The sequence below is a fragment of the Varroa destructor genome, unplaced genomic scaffold, assembly GCF_002443255.2.
Source record: "Varroa destructor unplaced genomic scaffold, Vdes_3.0 BEIS01000004.1, whole genome shotgun sequence".
Taxonomy (NCBI): domain Eukaryota; kingdom Metazoa; phylum Arthropoda; class Arachnida; order Mesostigmata; family Varroidae; genus Varroa; species Varroa destructor.
In genome coordinates, this window is record NW_019211457.1 from 18,416,294 (window position 1) to 18,436,634 (window position 20,341).

Genomic DNA, 20,341 nt, shown 5'->3' on the forward strand with positions numbered 1-20,341 from the left:
GAGCGGACAACATAAAATCCAACAGGAAATGTTGACGGTAGGAAAGTGGAATGGTACGTAGCCACGAGTGGAGATAAATTTTTGCCTCTTGCTGTTAACACGCAATATATTTACTGCTGTTTACCAGCTACCTGCGGCGCAGGGCTGCAACATTGGTTTCCCACTGTAGATGATTCAGCGACCGATAATTACGAGCGATTTCATCGTTTCAGGCAATTGTATGCGCTATATCGAAAGGACTTCATCATATCTAAGTGGAAAAGGCACTATATTGTTTCTACGTTCGAGCTAGGATTGCTTACCTTGCTAATAGGTAGGCGGCAAATATATTTTATTACAAATATCGTAGGTCTGAGTGTTTACATGCAAAGGCATGCGCGGAGCTAGTTAGTTCTAATACGTCACGTCTCCTTTCCCTTACGAGCCTCTATTTCTGCTACGCATCGTCATACAATTACGGTTTTACTAATTAACCACTAAAAGCTATAGTTATCTTACTGCTTGCAACTTACGGTTATTTGTATTTACGCGGGCTTTCATAACTTGTACAATTAGTGACAGTTGTCCGCGAGCTTGGCGAAGCAGCTTGGGAAGGTCCCAAGAAATATCCTGTGCAACCTGCGTTGACATCAATCGACTTCGCAACACCGGCTCGTAAGCTACTGCAGGTATAATATATTAAATCGATGAAAAGATGTTATAATTTGTGCGCTGCTATTTTGCATACTGGACGCGCATTGAATATGTAATCTATGCGGAGGGTTCCAACTGGTAATATGCGCAACAATTGGCAACATTGGTGTCTGTCCTGGACAATTTTTTCACACAGTTCTCTTCTCTATTAATGCCACAGGAAACCCGATCTACTGAAAATGTCCTGAAGCCTTGATATATTTTGATAACATTTTGACAACCATGTTCTCCGCATATTCTTAGTTTTCTCTATAGTATGTTATCGTTTTTGAGTATATTAAACAGTTCTTCCGTTTCACAATGCGTTATTATTACTGAAAGAGACAAAAAAACATGATTCTAGATCTTTGCAAATAATGAGTATATGCTGCAGCTGACTGTCAGTTTTTACTCGCTGTGTAATCCTCATATGAATTCTGAGCTATTACGTTGTGAACCTTGTGGGTCGTCCACTTCAGATCCTTGCCAAAATCCTCGAGAGGCAGACTCACATTGCGGGCTGTTAGCCCGCAACGTAATTTTTTCACCGATTGCTTGATATCTGCCCTTTGGGTCTTATTGGACTGTCTGGGTTTTCTGCAGTAGCGCTAGGAGACGGCATGAAAGCTATTGCATAGTTTTTGACAAAGTTTTGAATAAGCGAAGGCCGCGTGCCAATGGTCACGCTGGCATCGAAAGAGACGCGCGTTAGCCTCAGATCACGCTGCCTCATTCAACTACAGTTAATTAGATGGAACTTCGATGATGAAATTTTGAGGAGTTTCCGGGTCAGGTGGGCGCTTCGATTATGGATTCTAGAGCCCCTATTTAGGCAATCCAATATCTTGCAGAGTAACATATCTCAAATTGCCTATGCACCAAAAACAAGGTACACCGACACGGTGTTATTGAATGCTTTCAAGGACGCCAAGCCTCCACCAGGTTAGTAGTGGCCTTCTTGTACATCTAGTTTTATCGACTAAAGGTAGCATATTTCAAAAGTATCAGCAACTAGAAACTCATCCTTGTATAAAAGTCACTGTGGTATTCACTGCATTGATATTAAGGAAATGTGGAAGCATTTTTAATCAGGCCTAACAATCTATGAGTCGGTTACCTTACCCGTTCTGTCAGCCCAGTGGCCAATTGATTATTTCTCGTATTATATTTCTGCAGTTTTTCATGGCTTTGATAATGGGGATAACTTCCGCAAATATATGGAAAGCAGTAATCGAACGAGTTTCCTTCTCAGCGTACTATTCGACTACAAGACTGCAATTGTAAGCACAAATAACAAGCATTTTTCAACTAATACTTTCATAAAATTTTGGACGGGATGATTAAAAAAACAAGCAGGTTCATTTAGATCTAGTCCTATCGACGTCCATTTCTAGATGTGGACGAAACCTCTGAGAAGCACCGCAATGCTACAGCCATGTCGAATTCGGCTCATTGATTTTCCCTTGTTAGGTATTAATCTGTGTAGGAAACGCTAAAGATAATAAACTAAATGTCTACAGTGTTTCTCGTTTTTTAATAATAAAATAAAAAACTAAAGGTTTTTGGCATTTAGTTTTTATTTGCATTTACTGACATCTTTGCTTACATTTGTTCGTAATGCCGCTCCAGGGTTTGTATCCGCAAAACTTTAATTATAGTCTGCGCTTCAATTCCGCCCATTACGAGTTCTATATCAAGAAGAAATTTGCGAAATCTTCTGAAAAACCGAGGACGCAGTTCATCACAGAAGAGGTACGATTAAAGTAAAGGGCAACGAACGAGAGAATTAATAAGCTACAATCGAACAGCTTTAACTAATCCTGTAATAAGCCCGTGTACCTTCAGTAGCACATGCCTTACTGTAGCTCACGGGATCTTGTCATGGCAGTAACCTATGAACATCGTGTGGCTATGAGGCCTTCACGGCTTATATTTCACGGCTTCGCTCATAATATTCAAAGGATTCCGAACTGGAAAACTGTGAGGCATTCTAGGGCGCGGGATTGACGAAAGACGAAAAGCCTATTATTAACGCAGCAGATACCTAGGATTTTACGGAGGCAAGACTACGGAGAATCTTGGTTTTATTAGGTGTATTAGGATTTCGGCTGATTATCTCTAGATTATTTAAGGCGTTTATTTTTCCACCAAACCAAAATATATTGGTTAACGTTACTTCGTATCAGTATCAGAGCTTTACCATGTCCTTGCTTGTTGATTTTGCTGCGGTCTACCACAATAGACGATTGTTGTAACCACCTATAACTATGTTCACTCTGTATTGCTTTATAAATAGTCTTCCAAGAGAAGCAACGCTATCAGTTTTACTTTTATAGGAAACACTGCTTCTCTGGCCCAGTATGAACGCATTGTTTAGAAGTCATCTCGCTTTTCATGGCCTAGAAGTCAATGAAAGTGGCGTCGAAAGAACCGGATTGAGCCCGAGCCCAAACATCAAGTATTTTCCCACTGCCAGGTTCGTATACATTTTTGCGCAGATGATATTTCAATGGCTAAGTAAGCGAAGAGGCAAACTTATATATGGAAAGAGAAAGGATCTGTGTCTTTGCCTTATTTGGTTGGGACAAAGATGCGTACCTATATACGCGCAAAGTTTGCCTTAATCCCAGGCCGCCATGAAATGATGTCACGAACAATTGAGGGATTCCAGCGGGGAACGGGTTGCTACCTTATAGGCGTATATTTATTTAATCTGCTAGTATAGTGTATCCATATATTATGGGAAAATGCTATAGAGCAGCGTGATAGCGTGCAGTAAAGGGTTCACTGGAAGACGCACGTGCTTGTATCAAAGTGGGTCAATATTAGATACTCTATAGAGTCTTTGGCCGACGTATAATTCAAACCTTTTTCCTTAGATACTGCAGACACCAGCAGTATTATTCATTTCGTAGTGAACAGTATTTTGTGCTGCCATTATCAACATCATACGGTTAGTTTGACGAAAACCTGGACGAAGAAGCACAACCCTCAATATATTACGAGTCAATAAATGAACAACAACAACAACAAAGCCAATAAACTAAGGGTTTAGTAGGGTTTGCCATAGCTTTCAATCGGCTAGTCACGGCAAACGCTACCATCGAAAACCTTGTAGAGTGACGACGATGCATTCAGACACGAGAACAAAGAAATGTCTAAAGTGGAAAAAAATAGAAAATATTGATGATATTTTACGCTTTTCATTAAAATCCTTCGTAAAAATGGCGCTTTAGTCGGTCAAATATCACACTGCGCTATTCGAATATGATGAAGAGAAAAACATACCTAAGGTTGTTATAAAAGCGTAGATTGAGTATTCCATGTACGTTGTTATTTTCTATTAAGTTGCAGTGAAAAAACAATCGCTATTTGCAGGTATTCTGTTAGTACGAGCACCCGTCTAGAAAATATTGGCTTTGTTACTTCGATGGGATGTAGTTTCTTCCTGCTTTTTTTCGTATTGGGGGTAATACGAGAGAAACGTTTCCGTGCAAAGGTAAGCAACTACAAAAAAACACATCAGATCTGGAACCATTGGCGGTGTCTCTAGAACGTTTGCAAATACAACCGCGCATGGTCGCAAGGCACTATTTATGTAACACTTTGTGACTTTATATAGGGTTGCTCATATCATTTATTTGGTGCTTTTCTATTGACGATCAGTTTTGCAATTTCCAGTAGCCCAGAGATCCAATTCAACGTGCTTAATAGAAATCTATTCTCGTTGTCGGTACTTATAGCTCGAAAAACCTGATGATTCTATAAAATCGATCGCGTCTTCAGATAAATACAGAGAAAGTCGTGATGGGGTTATCATATTCCGGAAAAACTGGGTTCACTATTTAGCGGGTATGTCCTATCAGACCGGAAAAATAGGCAAATAACAAAATCTGGCCAGTAAAATGCATGAGCCAATAACCTTAAAAGCCCGATATCACATTTCTTTTCAGGAACTTCTATGCATGATGGGCGTTTCGGAGTTCGTGTACCGGACCAATCTGTTTCTTGTTGGCTTTACGACTAAGGCAATCCTAGTACTGATAGCCTGGGTGCGTTATACAGCATGCGTGTTTTAAAAGTAGTGTCTGTATAAATTCTAATGGGGATACGTGAGGTGGTTCGGGTTCAAGACCGTGTGTCGCCACACTTCAATTTGTTTCAAGGAGTTAGTTGTATAGGAAGTAGCAGCATAGGGCGAAAAATACGGGATATTTAATATAGACTCTGAGAAGGACTAAGTCTTCAGAAATTAGCCTCGAATTAGTAATTTGGCATTGCTGTTTTGTTTATCAGAAATAGGGGTACAACAACATTCATCTCAGACACATTAACCCAATAAATTAAGCTTACGAGCTTCGACAGCTTCAACTTTTCTTTGAGGCTATAATTGCATGTTACCAAGTTACTCGAATTTACTGTACTAAATAATACTTCGAATGTCAACAGAACCGGAAAATTGTAATAAAAGGGCTTCATCGGACAACACGCGGTCTCAGCTTGAATATTTATATTAGTTCTCTATAATTGTAACTAATAGTTTTTCATCTACACTTTGAGACACGTAAGCTTTGATTTCTAAAGCGTTACTCACTCTTAGCAGTCCGTACGCCTGTTCAGCATTGTTCTGAGGAGTTGCCAGGGTACAGAGCTCAACATGGAAAATTTACGAGCACCGAGCACAAATGATTGATTATTACCTTCATAGCTTTTATAATTTGAATCTTTACTGGTAGATCTCATGGGAAATCTAGTATCTAGGTCTAGATGCAAACCTGGACCACTTTTTTCCTCATCTGTCTAATGGGCAAATACGTAGAACATTCGGTTTCGCGTGAAATGTTTGCTACTGACTATAGTATTTACCGTGTTTGGGTAGAGAAGAGAAGATTAACTGAAGAATTTGCCGTATTTACTTAAACGTCAATATAACCGACGAAATAACATAGTTGTTACAAAATTAGAGCCAAGTGCTTCAAAGATACCTCTTTTTGGAAAAGACGCGAAGAAAATCATTTTCATGAAATCTCACGAGAACGAAATTTTCACTAGTTCTCACTACATGTGGAAAGACGAAGATGATGAATCATGGTATAATGAGTGACTGACTCCTTAGCCGGAAATCATAAGTGTTTTAGAATAGCCCCCCTTCTGTCCCATATTACTAGGGATCATAGTACTATACGAAGATTTCGTCCCAAATTGCTCTAATTTTCTATACCCGTTTTCATGTGTGGCATACCTTTCATCCGCCTCATCTGTTCATTTGCGGTGTTTTTTTCGTTGTTTATTCCGATCGCCTGTCACTGCTTGGTACCTAGGTCTTGACCTGTTTTCCTATCTTCGGTAAAGCGCTGTACTCCGCCTCTAATAAATTCGTCGTTCTCGCGTTCCTGATGCTCTATGCCGTGGCCATCATTCTACAGTCGTTACTTATCACCGTGCCCTTCACTTCGCGTAAGTGTAATACCTGGTTACTACAACATAAGACATGCGCTCAACAGTTTCCGCCATTCCTCTGTGTTGATGCCCGTTAAGCGAACTCTCGTATCGCCAATTAAACCGTTTCAACAGCATACGATGTGCCCATGTTGATGTGCTATTACTGTATATATATTATATACATCCAGAAATTGTTTAGCGATGCGTAAATTGCGGCAGTGCTCCGAGGGACGAACCTGTTTAACATTAGACATGAACGGGTACATCTGTATAGCTGTTGGGTGGGTAATAAGTACCAATTTATCAAGATAGACATGTGGTTAAATGAAAGCAGCGGGCGTGATATTTCCAGTATCTTCACCACGCTGTCTAGCAAAGCATGTTAACCGCAGAAGTAATGGCGAAATTCGATGCAAGGTTAATTTTAACGCGAGTATTAGTTCAGTGGTCAGCCAAAGCGAAAGCAGAAGGCTGTGTTGTTGACGCGAATTTGGAATAACCGTACATTGAATGTGTTTATAAATAGCTGCTATGGGCGTCATTGGCACACTGGTAATATCGTTCGTCTCGATGGTGTTGAGCAGGGAACTTAGTGATCCGGAACTCAGCACATCTCGCTACAAGAAGCTTCACCTATCGCTGCTTCCCGAGGTCGGACTTGAGCTAGGCTGTGATATAATAGGATCGTGGGAACGAGCCGGTAAGTCAACAACGTTAAGCTATAAGCTAAAGCGGTGAGATCACAGTCGTCGTAAGTTCCTTATGGACAATAGGCGCGGTAACTAAGATTTGAAAAAGCCGTGGTTTCCGCGACGAACCTTCTCTGTACCACCAACTTAAAACGCACGTTTATTGCCTTTAAATCAAATAGGCATCACAGCTATACAGTTGTGGGACCGACAATATATAGGCCTGCTTTTGAAGATGTTCCTTGAAATTCAAATTATGACGAAGACCTGAAAATTTGTCAAGAAAATGAGCGCATCACGTACAGCCAATGAGGGAGATCCAATGTAGAGTTTCGCGTAGAACAGGATGAACTGAAGATCTAAATTCGGCAAGTTTCTTAATACCTGTACGTCTATAGGTCGGATCCAACGCGTAGCTTGCGATTAAATCGAACGATGAAAATAGTAAATGATAAAGATCTTTAGTGCACTGCCAAGAATGGCACGGTGGCTTCCTCGCAATGATCTTTCGGTTACGATTTGTATTTTGTTTTTCATTTGAGCACTATAGCATGTTTCTGAAGCTGAAGGTCAGTGTCTTCAATCAGGTTCTACTAGAAGTCAATTTTAAATGGTTACTAAACAGAGCCCGGCTGCTCTTTGCTACTATTTTGTTGCTATTGTTTTCAAATGCCTGATCTGGAACTCTGCTCCCGCCGCTGTCTGTGTACAAGATTTTCAGAGCACCAGAAGGCGTCCTCAGGACACTTCACGGAATCATCGGATTGAAATTACGTGCGAAGTTGCTTCTGAAGACCTAGCATCCGACCAGTTAGAAATCATGTAGGTCTAGTTATCGATTTAGTAATTAGGTAGAAAGTACCAAACTGTGGTCACAATCACATCATTCATCTATCCATGATAAGGTTTAGTGATGATCTCCAGTGCAAATAACATAAGAAGGGAAGAGTAAGCCAAGAACGGAACTCTTAAATGCCACACTCGGCAGTGCACTAAAGATATTCACATCATTTCTATCTATATTGATAGTATATATATCGCTAGTATATTTCTACTAGCGGAAACCTTCTATTAACAAATTTCTTCTAACAAATTTAGCCGATAAACGTTGCAATATGTTTTCTAAAGTATAACAGGTTGTACAATTTTTTTATCCAACGTGTGTGTGTGTGTTTTTGGAACGCGACAGTAACCTTAACCCCTTTGGCATTTCTAGGTATTGGAGCACAATGGACGAATATAGCGGAGCGCGCTGAGCCAGAGAACATTTCGCTGCTTGACATCATTACTATGATGGTTATATCGTGTGCACTTTATGCGTTTCTCGCCTTTTACCTTGACTCCGTCCTTCCGTGGCAGCAAGGCATACCTAAACATCCTCTGTTTCTATGCCAGCGAACATACTGGTGTCCTCCTCAAACAGATGAAGATGAAGATGATTTATCAGGTAGCGTAATCGAAGATTCAGCCTTTCGTGCAAGAGTGTTCGAAAAAGAGCCAAGCAATCTTGGCCGACCGGCCATTGAATTTCGTCGTATTGTTCATCAATACCACTGTAATGATAAACCTGTTCTCGATAACCTTTCGCTCAAACTGTACCGTGATCAAATAACAGTTATTATTGGTCATAATGGCTCTGGTAAAACGACGGCTCTGAGCATCCTCGCCGGCTTGTTCCCGCCGAAATCTGGCGAAGTTTTCATCAATAACTATAACGTACGTACAAATACGAATCGAGCACGTCGGGGTGTCGGATTATGTCCACAGCAGAACGTAATCTTCGATGAGTTAACTGTAAAAGAAAATTTGGAGTTTTTTTTAATGATCAAAGGTTGGTAAATCAACGCAAAAATTGCACTGGTCAACAATAACTTATTATTTGTCTTTTCCTCTCACGTGCAGGTGACATAATCTAGTGCTTGAGTTAGGTTAGTCGGTGCTTAGGATGTGCTTAGGACCCAGAGATCTGACGAAGCGCCTAACGGCGATCCCTAGCGTGAATAGAAACACAGAAAAATTATTTCATACAACAAGACCTTATCCGACGACTAATCCGACGAATTGCTGACGTATTTTAACCTAGGTGCGAACGAAATGGACGCTGAAACGGAAATTAATAAAATTCTATTTGAAGTTAATTTGGAGGCTAAACAAGATGTGCAAGCAAGCAAACTTACTACTGAAATGAAACGAAAGCTTTGCATGGCCCATGCTATGATCGGCGGAAGCAACGTAGGTAAAGTGGGATGGCTTGATGGGTAACGTGAGATAACTTTCATTATTTCCTATTAAGGATGATTATGATAACCTATTAAGGATTTCTTTACGGACGGCAAATATGCTTTTGCCTCAGTAATGGTGCAGTGGTAACGTGTTTTTCTACTAAACCAAGGAGCGCGTGAGAAGGTCTAGGTTCGAATCTGTGCGTGGACACTATTCGCTTTTTGCTCAAAAGGGTTAGCCATTTTAGGGCATTAGCAAGGGTGAAATTCGAAACATTTATATCTGCGCTTATGCCTGAGTTGAAATCTGTAGGCTCTCGTTTAACTGAAATAGAACGTAAGCGAGCCCGCTCTCAAACTAATCTATTGGCTATTTGAGTGCCTGTATTGGTTTCAGATTCTCATCCTTGATGAACCTACCACTGGCTTAGATCCTGAAGGAAGGCGGCAAATTTGGACAATACTCGAAAAGGTAGGATAGCATGGCGACAAAATGAACGTTTCTATCCAAACTGCCGCCTAAGACGGCTTTGTGAAGCGTATATAAGACATGCAGATCAGAATAGAATAGGCTACTTGAAAAAAAGAATCCTTGTTTTATGTACAATTTTCCATGCAAAAGAAACATCGTGACCATACTTTCAGTCAAAGAACTAAACGTGCAATGCTTGGAAAAAAAACATTTTCTAAGTTTCCCAAATGAATGGTAATTTTTTTCTTTGCGATAAGCAATCTTACTTTAATACGCTTTATTATTATTAAACTAAAAATTATTGGATGCTCGGCCCTACCCTGCTCATTAAATAATCACTTTTAAGAATAAATGATTTTTAATTATATATTACTAAATAAAAACAAGCACGACTACATTACATTAAGATTGCTTTTGAAAAACGTTACAAATGATCTTTTCTGCGAAATTTTCAGGCACGTAACGGTCGAACTATACTAATGACAACCCACCATATGGACGAAGCAGACGTTCTCGGCGACCGAGTCGCTTTCCTATCATATGGTAAACTCAAGTGCGTCGGATCACCATTGTTCTTAAAGAATTTGTACGGTGAGATGGCGAACATTATGCTAACACATACCTTTGATTGGGTTTTGAAGTCTGTAGAAATAAGTTTACCTATTTCATTGTTATCGGACTACGTTGAAAGATTCGTATTTAACGAGATACCATATCGACGCTTCTATATAGAAGCAAAAGTACGTAGATCTTACTTTGAATAATCAAATTTAGCAGTCCAGAATCAGCTACATATTTAGTAACAAGTAAACAGCGTTAATCAGACGAAAATCCTATCCGCTTAAGAAACTAGTTGTGCGTAAGGGAAAGAAGCCTACCTGTTCGATTTGCGAGTTGTCTGATCATTATTAGTATTTGCGCTAAAATCGATAGAGTTCCACTAAGCGACCTACTAGGTGCTGATGACCTGTGCACCTTCAAGGGCTTACACAAACCATCGAAGCTCCTGTTACTTATACTTTAAAATTCAAAATGCCAATATGTTATGCCTATGTTAATGGAATTGTGCGGGACGATGTCTATCGATTTCAGAGACGGGGTATAAACTGAGATGTATTAAGACCAACATCGACGTTGATGTTCAACCAACTCTGCATATTGTAAAGGGGCATCTCGGCAGAAAACAGGTTAATTACTTACTGGGTTAATCAAATACAAAGCCTATAATTGGATATTGTCGATTACCTATTCATCAATTAATTTGTTTACCCATATTGATCATCATCTAAACGAATCAAGTGACCAGTCTATAATTAGCTTTTTGCAATTAACCGGTTCCGATAATGTCAGCTGTAGCTGTTTTCCCGTCACTGCTTTTGCAATGACTGAGTTCAATTAGACTTGTGTACGCAGGTTCAACTAACGTCAGATATCGGACTAGAATTCTGTATCAATCTCGGTACACCAGACGCCATTGACCTGATTCAACTGTTCCGGGATCTTGAAGAAAGTAGACAGAGGCTTGGGGTAAGCATTAGTCCCGAATCAACTAATACATTGGATTGTCGCTGTAATGGCTTCCGTTTTTGGTGCAGGCACGTAAATTGATGTAGGTCTTAGTTGGAACCAACTTATTTATACTTAAGTTGACACCGATTTCAACGGCCTACTAAGACTAGCTCACACGTTAAACGAACGCAGACTCACAGCTAGAGACCAACAGCCCGCGTGTTAATTAATTCCACGGGTCAAAGAATAGGAATGGGTTCATTCAAGCTAATAGGCATAAGTTTTCACGCTTAAAACCTACAAAAGACTCAGTGCTTGTTGTTGTTTGACATTAATTGCAGATCGGTAGTTTGGGCGTTTCAATAACTACCATGGAGGATGTTTTTCTTAAAGTTGATGAACTACAAGATTCTGAGAAGCCGTCAAATGAATGCTCCCGTAGGCTGTTTTCGTAACTTTTTGAAAATTTGTAGTTAATCACGTAACTACGCAAAATGCACCACAAAGCAGGGCGTCTTGAATACTTTTCTTTCGTTTATTTTTTTTTTTCATAACTTTTTCTTATTTACGACAAACCAGCCGCAGCAACAGCCTAGAACCTTCTACAGATTTTACAATAGACAATGGGTAGTACCATAGTCTTTACCGTTTTAAAAGTGTTCTTATTGATTTTTTAGAATTCGTCGCAAAGTTCTAGACGGAATGCCGGACATGAAAGCAGAGAAACTGACAGTGGCTTTTGAGTTATAGTGCAATTTTTCTTCCTCCAAAACGCCTAAAAGTCGAAAGTTCAGTTATTTACGTAAATATTTTTAACGTTAGTGGGTAAACCTGAAAGGAGCACATTAGATTGAATCTAGTTCTGTCTTTGGCAGCACCATTTTGACGGGCCATGAAACTATATCACGGCCCGACTTCAAGAAATCCATACTGGGAAAATAGAAATTTGACTGTAAATAGATTGAAAGTCGGATTCATCACCCGTGGATGGGTATACCGAGCGGAACTTTCAATCTGCTTTATCTTGTTTGGCGGAGATCAGATATCTGAGTACCGAACAAAAAAAAATCGGCCTAATAAGTGAACTGCAGCTCAAATGGCGACTATCAGGCACTGTAATGCGATAGCGAGATCTTACCCTTCAAAAACGCTTTTTGTGGCCGAAGGCGGTATGACCGGAGTAGCCCAGAGTTATAAGAGATGTGCTAGAAAAAAAACACGGACTAGTCTCATCTGCTATGCAGATCTCCCCGCCTCTGGAACCGACGTTCCGGGCTGATTCAGTAGATGAAATTTTTTTCTAGCGGCATTACGTCAATTGGCCTGAGCATGACGTAAAATTCTGTTAGCAACGGAGCACATGCTTATAAAGTAAAGAGAAAAGTATTTCTCGAATCGTTGAGTTCACTTTGCAAAAGCACCGAAAAATAGGAACAACTTCAGTTCGTATAGTAAAAACGACCCATCTTAAGATATTATTGTCTTATAATATCTAATCTTATAATAAATAATCTAAAAACATGTAGTATACTCATATTGGTCCAGTTTATAGAATTCGTACTATTAAAATGACAACGTCGGTAAAAGATATATGTTGAATAGGACAAGAATTTTGTTCGATGAAAGCTCTTGAAAAACTGCGGAACAAAAATCTTTTCGAATGGAAATACCCAAAAATAGCCACAAGCGTTCTTTGCACAAAACGTTGCTCTAACTACAATTCGAAATTATTCAGGTTCATCTAACCAAATGACCGTTCGATTTAGAGAATTAGAACGAGAATTTTCGACCGATTCGGGGAGGTGGCGGAATGTACACATAAAGACATCAAAGACTTACAAAGAATTACATCAGAGACGTGGAAGCGAAACGTCAGTAAAGAAAGATCCATTATTACCATGAGTAAAATATACTTCACTTTGACCCAATATATTCATGTGCTTTTTGTTATCGGCGTTATTTAACAATGGTCTAGGGGACTCACTTTTGTTTTGTCTTCGTAATTTGCTTCAGTGGAGCCGTTCCCTAATTGTGTCTCAGAAACCGGATGGACTCTATACCGAAGCCAGTTTTGGGCTTTGTTTCTTAAGCGGGTTCATCTTATCAGACGTCAGTGGTCCATGTTAATCTTCTTGATCGTGTTACCTTGTCTGCTCACGGGATATGTTGCCCTTCAGATCGAAGCGGTTTTAGGTGAGCAGGCTGTTTCAGAGGTGAGACGTTTCGCGAGGAGCTACGAACAGTAGTAATCATTATTTCCATAGCTTATTTGTCAAAAAGGCCAAGTTGTGCTATAGTAGTCCTTAAACTTTCCTAATTTTTAGTATCAAATTTTGTAAAGAAATCTGGCCCGTCAAGGAAGCACTAATAATCTTACAGATTTCTCTGCTTGACCGAGTAACCGCTTGAGGGGCCGAGTTCTTTAATATAACCTCATATAATACCTTTAATATATGAACGTTTTTAGGCAGATAGGTATCGAGCCATTTCTCATATTCGCTCTAGCTTAACTGAGGATAATTCAAGCGTCAATTGTATTTTACAGGCAAACAACTATATACTATAGACAACACTAACCAAATCTAATTTATAACGCTACCTTTATCGGATCAGGCGCTTCTACTAAACTATTCATTTCCATCGTTGGCCGACGGAAGATCTTTGGAGGGCTTCATACAAAATATGGCAAAATCCCCGACGACTAACAAGGTGCCACTGATATACGCGATGGAGCAACACGGTATAAAAGTGAACCACCTTAACGTAGGAATTGACATCGATAACTACCTACTCGAAATAGGTACCGTGTTATATCCTTCTTTTACTATTATATTGAATATCATGCATAATGGTTTTATCGGAAACCCAATTTAGTGATCTATCCAATAAGTATTGCAAATATAAATGAAAAAATATCTAAATACCAAATATCGAATGCACCTGCAAGGACACTTCGTTTATGGCATATCGATTTCTGTTAATGAAGAGGTTACTGCAAAACGTCTTAGTTATTAACATGGCCCGAAAATCTGAGACCGGCGTTCTTTCCCATGCACATTACTACAAACGAAGACAGACCCTTTCTAATTACCTTTTATCGAGTCCGACCAGACTGATACAAAAGGCCATTAACAATCATCTTTCTCTCCGGTAGATTGTTCTTCGATAACTTCTTGAAGAATCTGGATTGGGGCAGATTTTCTCGTTCTATGAGTAACAGATTTGAACACCAACGTTTACTTTTAACGTTGGTTTAAAGAAAAGATTTTTATCTTTTCGCTTCTCAACTTGCGTCTTGTCCCACGTTTTAGAGAGTAGAAGTATTATGCACACCTAATGTATTCTAACCTCATTTCTCTTGACCACTACGTTTTGTATTTTTGATTTTGGAATTTTTGAGAAACTTTAATAATGATAATTTGACAGATCGGCGCAATTAGTCTCCTATTTAAGATGCTTTGAGAAGCCTTCACAATCATATCATGCAAACCACTGAAACTATACATCCGGGGTCAGTAAACATTTTTCAAGTTTCCTAATGAAAGCCAAAACGGCTATTTTTTGCTATGGGTTGGTGCCAAGTATTGTCTTTGATATGTCTAATGACTTTCGGCTTTCCCTGGAGGACAATCTTCGAAGAAAGACATCGTTTAAGTAAACCGTCCAGATTTTTTTGAGGCGTTATCGCCGTCTAATTTCGGTCCGCGCCATTCGTCGATGTGGTCGGCTCAACTTCGTCGCTGTAGCTGCTTGCTCTCATTTTAGGCACAGTACAATATAATACACATTTTCTTGACAACTTCGTTCTTTACTACTTCACCTGTAACTTCAGGTACCGAATTGCGTCTCTTCTAACCGTTAACATTGTCCATTTGTCCACCATGGTTCTCTCGTTGCTGATTCGTTCTTACTTTTTCGTTGGTTTTTAATAAAAATCGATATATTGCAGTGCCGAGCTTTTAGCGATTTTTTGAGACAGTGTAGTGGAAATGTAATTGCCAAACACTTGGTAAATCACTCAATTAAAAAAGGGGGCTGCCGATAGTCAAGTAGTCGAATCACTGTGATCGAGCTCGGCAGTTGCCAAAGGATTTGTATCCTTGACTTACTTACCTCAACATAGGTGGGAAAACTAAACAAACACGGTCGATAGATTTTACCGTATATTATTTCGTAGCTTAACATTAAGAATGAATGGCTTATACTTAACGTAAAGCAAAGACCCAGCCACTGAGGTTCAAGGAAAGATGGCAGATGGGAGGTACGTCGAACCTTTCCGGATTGAAAGATGATGTATTGTGGTTCAATGCGGAACCGTACCATGTCGGCGCTACAGCGCTAGCTCGGTGGCAGACCGCCGTTCTATATGAACTTACGCAAAGCTCTAACAGCTTAAGTAAAAATCTACCAGTTGGGGTGCATGTCACGAACGAGCTGGTCGGCACTCCACCTCTGCACTTTTCTTCTGTTCGGATCTTGTACAGTAAGTTGATCAACTCCTATCTACATACGGATCGAATGTATCAGTTTTGCTGATGTTCTTTTATGATGACACCTTACCTAGTTTTAGTATCTACCTGTCCATCCGGGGTTACTGAATCAATGTCTTACGATCATTTTCGTTCGTGGTACCCTAATGTGTGATTACTTAGAAAATAACGAAATAACTTCTGGTAACAAGAGAGTACGACACCATTCCTTTACGGTGCAAGGACTGTTCAGATGCATATACCCTTCCTTTTATTGTTCCTTACATTGTTAAAGAACAGGGTCGAGTTCCTTTTTCGTATAATTTAGATCAAAATAAATGATGATCGTCGCTAACTTTCCGAGATTCATGCTAATTGTCATTGCACTGGCTGGACCAATGCGTGCCTCAATTTGAAGAAAACGACGAGGACCCAGCCAGTAGCAACATGAGCTAGAAATTCTATGGTCCTAGACTATCTAGGGTAATTTTTTACTATTTGATTCGCTACTATGGCGTTCGTCTTATCGGGTTTATTTTCTCGATTTAAATCAACCAAATCGATTTTCCTGCACTTTATTAGCAATAGTTCTTCATATTTATACTAATAAATAGAATATATGAAAAATGCTGGAAGTTCTGTTTAGAGGTCAAGTTCCGTTTCAAGGCTTTTTCTTTCAATTTAGCAAGTAAGCCAGCCAAGTCTTGCTAAATCTTAAAGTTAACGCACTAAAGGTTATTAAACACCATTCGAGTATATTGCCTTTTACTTGCAATTTATATATAAATAGATTTATATAAATAATTTATTGTAAGTGAAAGGCAATATACTCGGAATGGTGTTTAATAAATTAATCGAGCATTCTCTAAAAGTTTTTTTTTTAGACCATTTTCTTTTTATGTATCTCGGAAAGCATTCGTTAGACTAGAGTAAGCATTAGAGCCAAAAATTTCAATTTTTGGCCTTTCTATGCTTTTTCGATTAAGTTTTAATAGGCGATAATAAAATAGTAGTCCATTAGATCACCTATCGGAATAGTCTATAGTAGTGACACCTGTGGTTTGCTAAACACTTCTCACTTTTTTTGAGAAGGCTGTTTTTCCATACCTGAAGCTATTTCGTTACTATTTTCATGTTTTGTCTTATAGCTTGCTATTTTCTGTATAGTTGGCAAACTAAAATTGGAAAAAATTGGACTGTGTATATACATTTTTACATGTTACAGGAGCCACGAAAACGAAGAACGTTTTGCATTATTGTTTTCATTTGCATAATAGTAATCGTTGAATAAGGAAAGGGTACATATGTCGTAGTTTTTGTACAGTATGAAAATGGTATAATTCAACCTAAGCTTACCGATGTATTCTCTAAAGCTGTTTTTAAATATTATTCATTTCAGTTCGTACGATGACGTTCCTACTCATACAATTAGCTACTAGTCTTTTGGTCAGCCCTGTGATCTTCTTTCCTATTGAGGAACGTGTAACTAAATCAAGGCTGGTACGTTTAGTGCACGATTTGCAACTTACCTATATATAGGTAAATATCAGCCAACGGAACAGAACAAAGTTGCAATGAACACTGACGCGTTGTACTTCGCTAATTGAAATCTTGCATTAATTTATACTGCTGTGTTTGAGATTCTCAGATGCAAAAGATGTCTGGCGTTCACGGAACGATTTTCTATGGGGCATCGTTGTTTTTTGACTTTATCGTCATGTTGGTCTGTTCATTCCTCGTAACGCTGGTTTTAGCTGTATGCAATCCCGCGGAGTCTCTCAGAATTCAGACCGATGCCAGCGGTAAGTTCAATTTCAAATGAAAAGGTTTCACCTGGCAGCCGGTGAAACGTAGCGTTATCTTAAGGAGAAAACTGACAAACATTTACAACAGTTCCCCGAATGACGCTGTGATAAGCATGAGGCGTGACTTCGTTTCGGCTTGTTCGTTCGCATAGTAAAAGCGTTATTATATTTAAAAAACTGGAGTCGGTGAGATCATGCGTCCTTATCGAACTTATCGGTCAGAGTAACTCAATGACCTAACGTATTATTATCTGCGTACACTTCAGCGGCTATATGGCTTCTCCTCATTGAGTATGGTTTCGCAATGATTAAAATCGCGTATATGTTGGCCTATTGGTTCAACTCACCCTGGACAGGTTTTACGGCGATGGTGGCGGGCACTGCGCTTATTGCTGGCGTCATTGTTCCCATCGTAACATTCATCATATTTCTCGGTACGCTAACCTAGATACGAACGTAGGTAATCATAGCTGATCTAGCAATTGAGACCGAACAAAAACATTTATCAATAAAAAGCTCTCGGCACAACAGTAGTAGTAGTAGTAGTAGTAGTATTGTTCATGTCTGTATCGATCTGTTACAAAGCAAGGTTTTCAACGCACTTTTCAGGCTCGGATTAAAGATCTTCGCTTGCGCATTAGGTTGCATGTAACTACTCCGTAGGTAGTATTCGATGATGTTCGAATATAAAACTTAATTATCAATTTTACACTAGGGAATATCGAGAAAATCGGAGCTATCCTCAATTACGTTCCACAGTTCGCCGTTGTTTGGGGATTTTCAAATATACAGCTCAACGTTCACTCGAAAAAGATATGTGAGAGCCTCTCCAATAAAACACTGATCACCTTCTGTGTTTCGCCACTGAGAATTGATGCCTGCTGCCAATGTAAGTTCGTAAAGGGTCGTAATTTGCAGCCATATCCCTCATGGAGAATCAGGTTTTGATAAAAATACAGGCCTCTTTGCAAACGGAGAGTGGAACGTCTTATGAATGCAATGTCTAAACGAGCGCCTTTTTTCTCTATCGTTCACAGTATGCTCTAATCAAACTTCATCGTCCGTATACTGCTACGAACGAAAGAGCTCGTTTAGTGTCGTAGTTGACCAGGTAAGGCATACTCAGCTTAAAATGATTGATGAGCATTGCATACGCACGTAATAAATCGCCGTAATTGCTGGACGTCTAATAACGTTCCATAGCTATTTTGAAGGAAATACAAATTTGATATTTGTACATCACCCGTCGTCATGTACGAGTAGGTTGTAACTGAATATAAAAGCTATCCCATGTGAGTCATGAAGGACATGAGTGAGCTCCGCAATTCACAGACAGATACAAACGTGCCTTTACAGGTAGGTAACTTAATTTGAGCGAATATAAACTACAAGAGTAGCACATTTTTGATACATATGGCATGTGAACAGAAATCGAATTCTTTTGTCAGCAGCAACTTTCCTAATAATAGTATATTCGTATTAAGACCGATGATTAGTTTGAAGCTATTCATTGTGTTTTACAGATGTACGCCCTTTTCAGCGTAAGCCTTATAGCATCGATCGTGCTCATTGTCCTTGAGACCTGCATCCAACGGGGCTGTAACGCACCGAAATGTCTCCAGAGGATGCGACGAAGTGCAACAGGTAAAATGCTGACTTCGCATTTAACTAGCATCGACCATTTTTTATTTTTATGGAAATTGGCATTTATTTTTACAGGAGAGACGAAAGTGCTAAGTGACGCTGATGTTTTGGCTGAACAGCGAAAAGTCAGAGATGCTGTCAGGGCTGGTAAGCAAGCTAATTACGCTCTTTTAGCGCACGACTTAACAAAGGACTATGGCTTATGCTACTCGTTTCGAGCGGTTGACCATGTTTCGTTTGCGGTTAAAAAAAATGAAAACTTTGGCCTTCTCGGAGTTAATGGCGCTGGAAAGACAACAATATTCGGCATGCTTACGGGCGATTTAACGATGTCTGACGGGAATGCTTATATTTCTCACTCGGATCTACGGAGCTCGCGCACTGAATACCAGAGCTATGTAGGCTTCTGTCCACAAGTCGATGACTTGCTTGGCGGCATGTCAGGTCAAGAAATGCTTGAGCTATTTTGTGCCCTTCGAGGGGTGCGATCTGAGCAGCGAGCCTCTCTCATCGCGCTGATAGTGACCCTTGCCGACCTCGAGCCGTACGCCGACAAGTTAATCTCGACCTATAGTGGCGGAAACAAACGGAAACTTGCTATCGCTTTGGCGATGATTGGTAACCTTCCAGTAATCTGCCTCGATAAGCCAACATCCGGCATAGATCCAGCTGCGCGTCGCAAGATCTGGGCGATGCTGGCCAAAGCACAGCGAGAACTAGGTACATCTATAATTTTGAGCTCGCATTCGATGGACGAATGCGAAACTCTCTGTGGGCGAATGGCAATTATAGTCAACGGCACTTTCCGGTGTCTCGGTTCATCACAGCATATTAGAGGGAAGTTTGCTCAAGGGTATACACTTACAATCAAAGTAAGGCCTTCTGACGATGACGCTACTGTGGTTTCCGATATATGCGCGCTTATGGACCGTTTGTTCTCCATGAAAAACCAACTCACCGATGTTCATCAGGTCAGTGCCTACTCATTAACGGCTAACGCTCATACGAGTTCAATTACCATGCGTAAGTCGACATGAATGAATGAATGAATAACTATGCTAAGTAAATAATGATTTTTTTTGTTCTTTTTTAGAACACATTAACTTACTACATCAAGGATCCAAACCTTCGCTGGAGCGAGCTGTTTGAAGTCGTTAAAGAGCTGCAAGAACAATTCAGTCTCGAGGATTCTGTGGTATCAGATACAAGCCTCGAGCAAATTTTTTTAGCGTTTGCAGCCACACAAGCGCCTGACGAATCGATCAGCACTTGATGATTAAGTGAATAGAAACGTGCAGTTGCTGTGGTCATTTTGCTCGCTTTTCTTATTTCGGGCTCAATTTTGACAAGTTAATAAAGAAATAGTTAGTAAAAAAAAAGGTTAATAAAGAAATAAAAGAAAAAAAATATTAATACT

The 20,341-nt window shown here is 39.8% G+C and overlaps 1 protein-coding gene across 1 annotated transcript; it reads left to right on the top strand.

The window, feature by feature from the left end:
• Positions 1 to 217: 217 nt before the first annotated feature.
• Positions 218 to 20,339, top strand: LOC111250233 (phospholipid-transporting ATPase ABCA3-like). The gene is made up of 28 exons (XM_022805135.2): positions 218 to 313; positions 556 to 668; positions 1,524 to 1,614; positions 1,849 to 1,952; positions 2,302 to 2,424; positions 3,009 to 3,148; positions 4,051 to 4,171; positions 4,626 to 4,724; positions 5,994 to 6,129; positions 6,641 to 6,814; positions 8,020 to 8,634; positions 8,887 to 9,035; positions 9,405 to 9,497; positions 9,953 to 10,088; positions 10,590 to 10,684; positions 10,911 to 11,024; positions 11,348 to 11,444; positions 13,020 to 13,219; positions 13,620 to 13,806; positions 15,223 to 15,489; positions 16,875 to 16,975; positions 17,124 to 17,277; positions 17,547 to 17,714; positions 17,996 to 18,169; positions 18,318 to 18,391; positions 18,804 to 18,924; positions 19,000 to 19,895; positions 20,018 to 20,339. Exons 4-28 carry the CDS (start codon positions 1,890 to 1,892, stop codon positions 20,195 to 20,197), a joined length of 4,677 nt encoding a protein of 1,558 aa, XP_022660870.2. The 5' UTR covers positions 218 to 313; positions 556 to 668; positions 1,524 to 1,614; positions 1,849 to 1,889; the 3' UTR covers positions 20,198 to 20,339.
• The last annotated feature ends 2 nt before the right edge of the window (positions 20,340 to 20,341 follow it).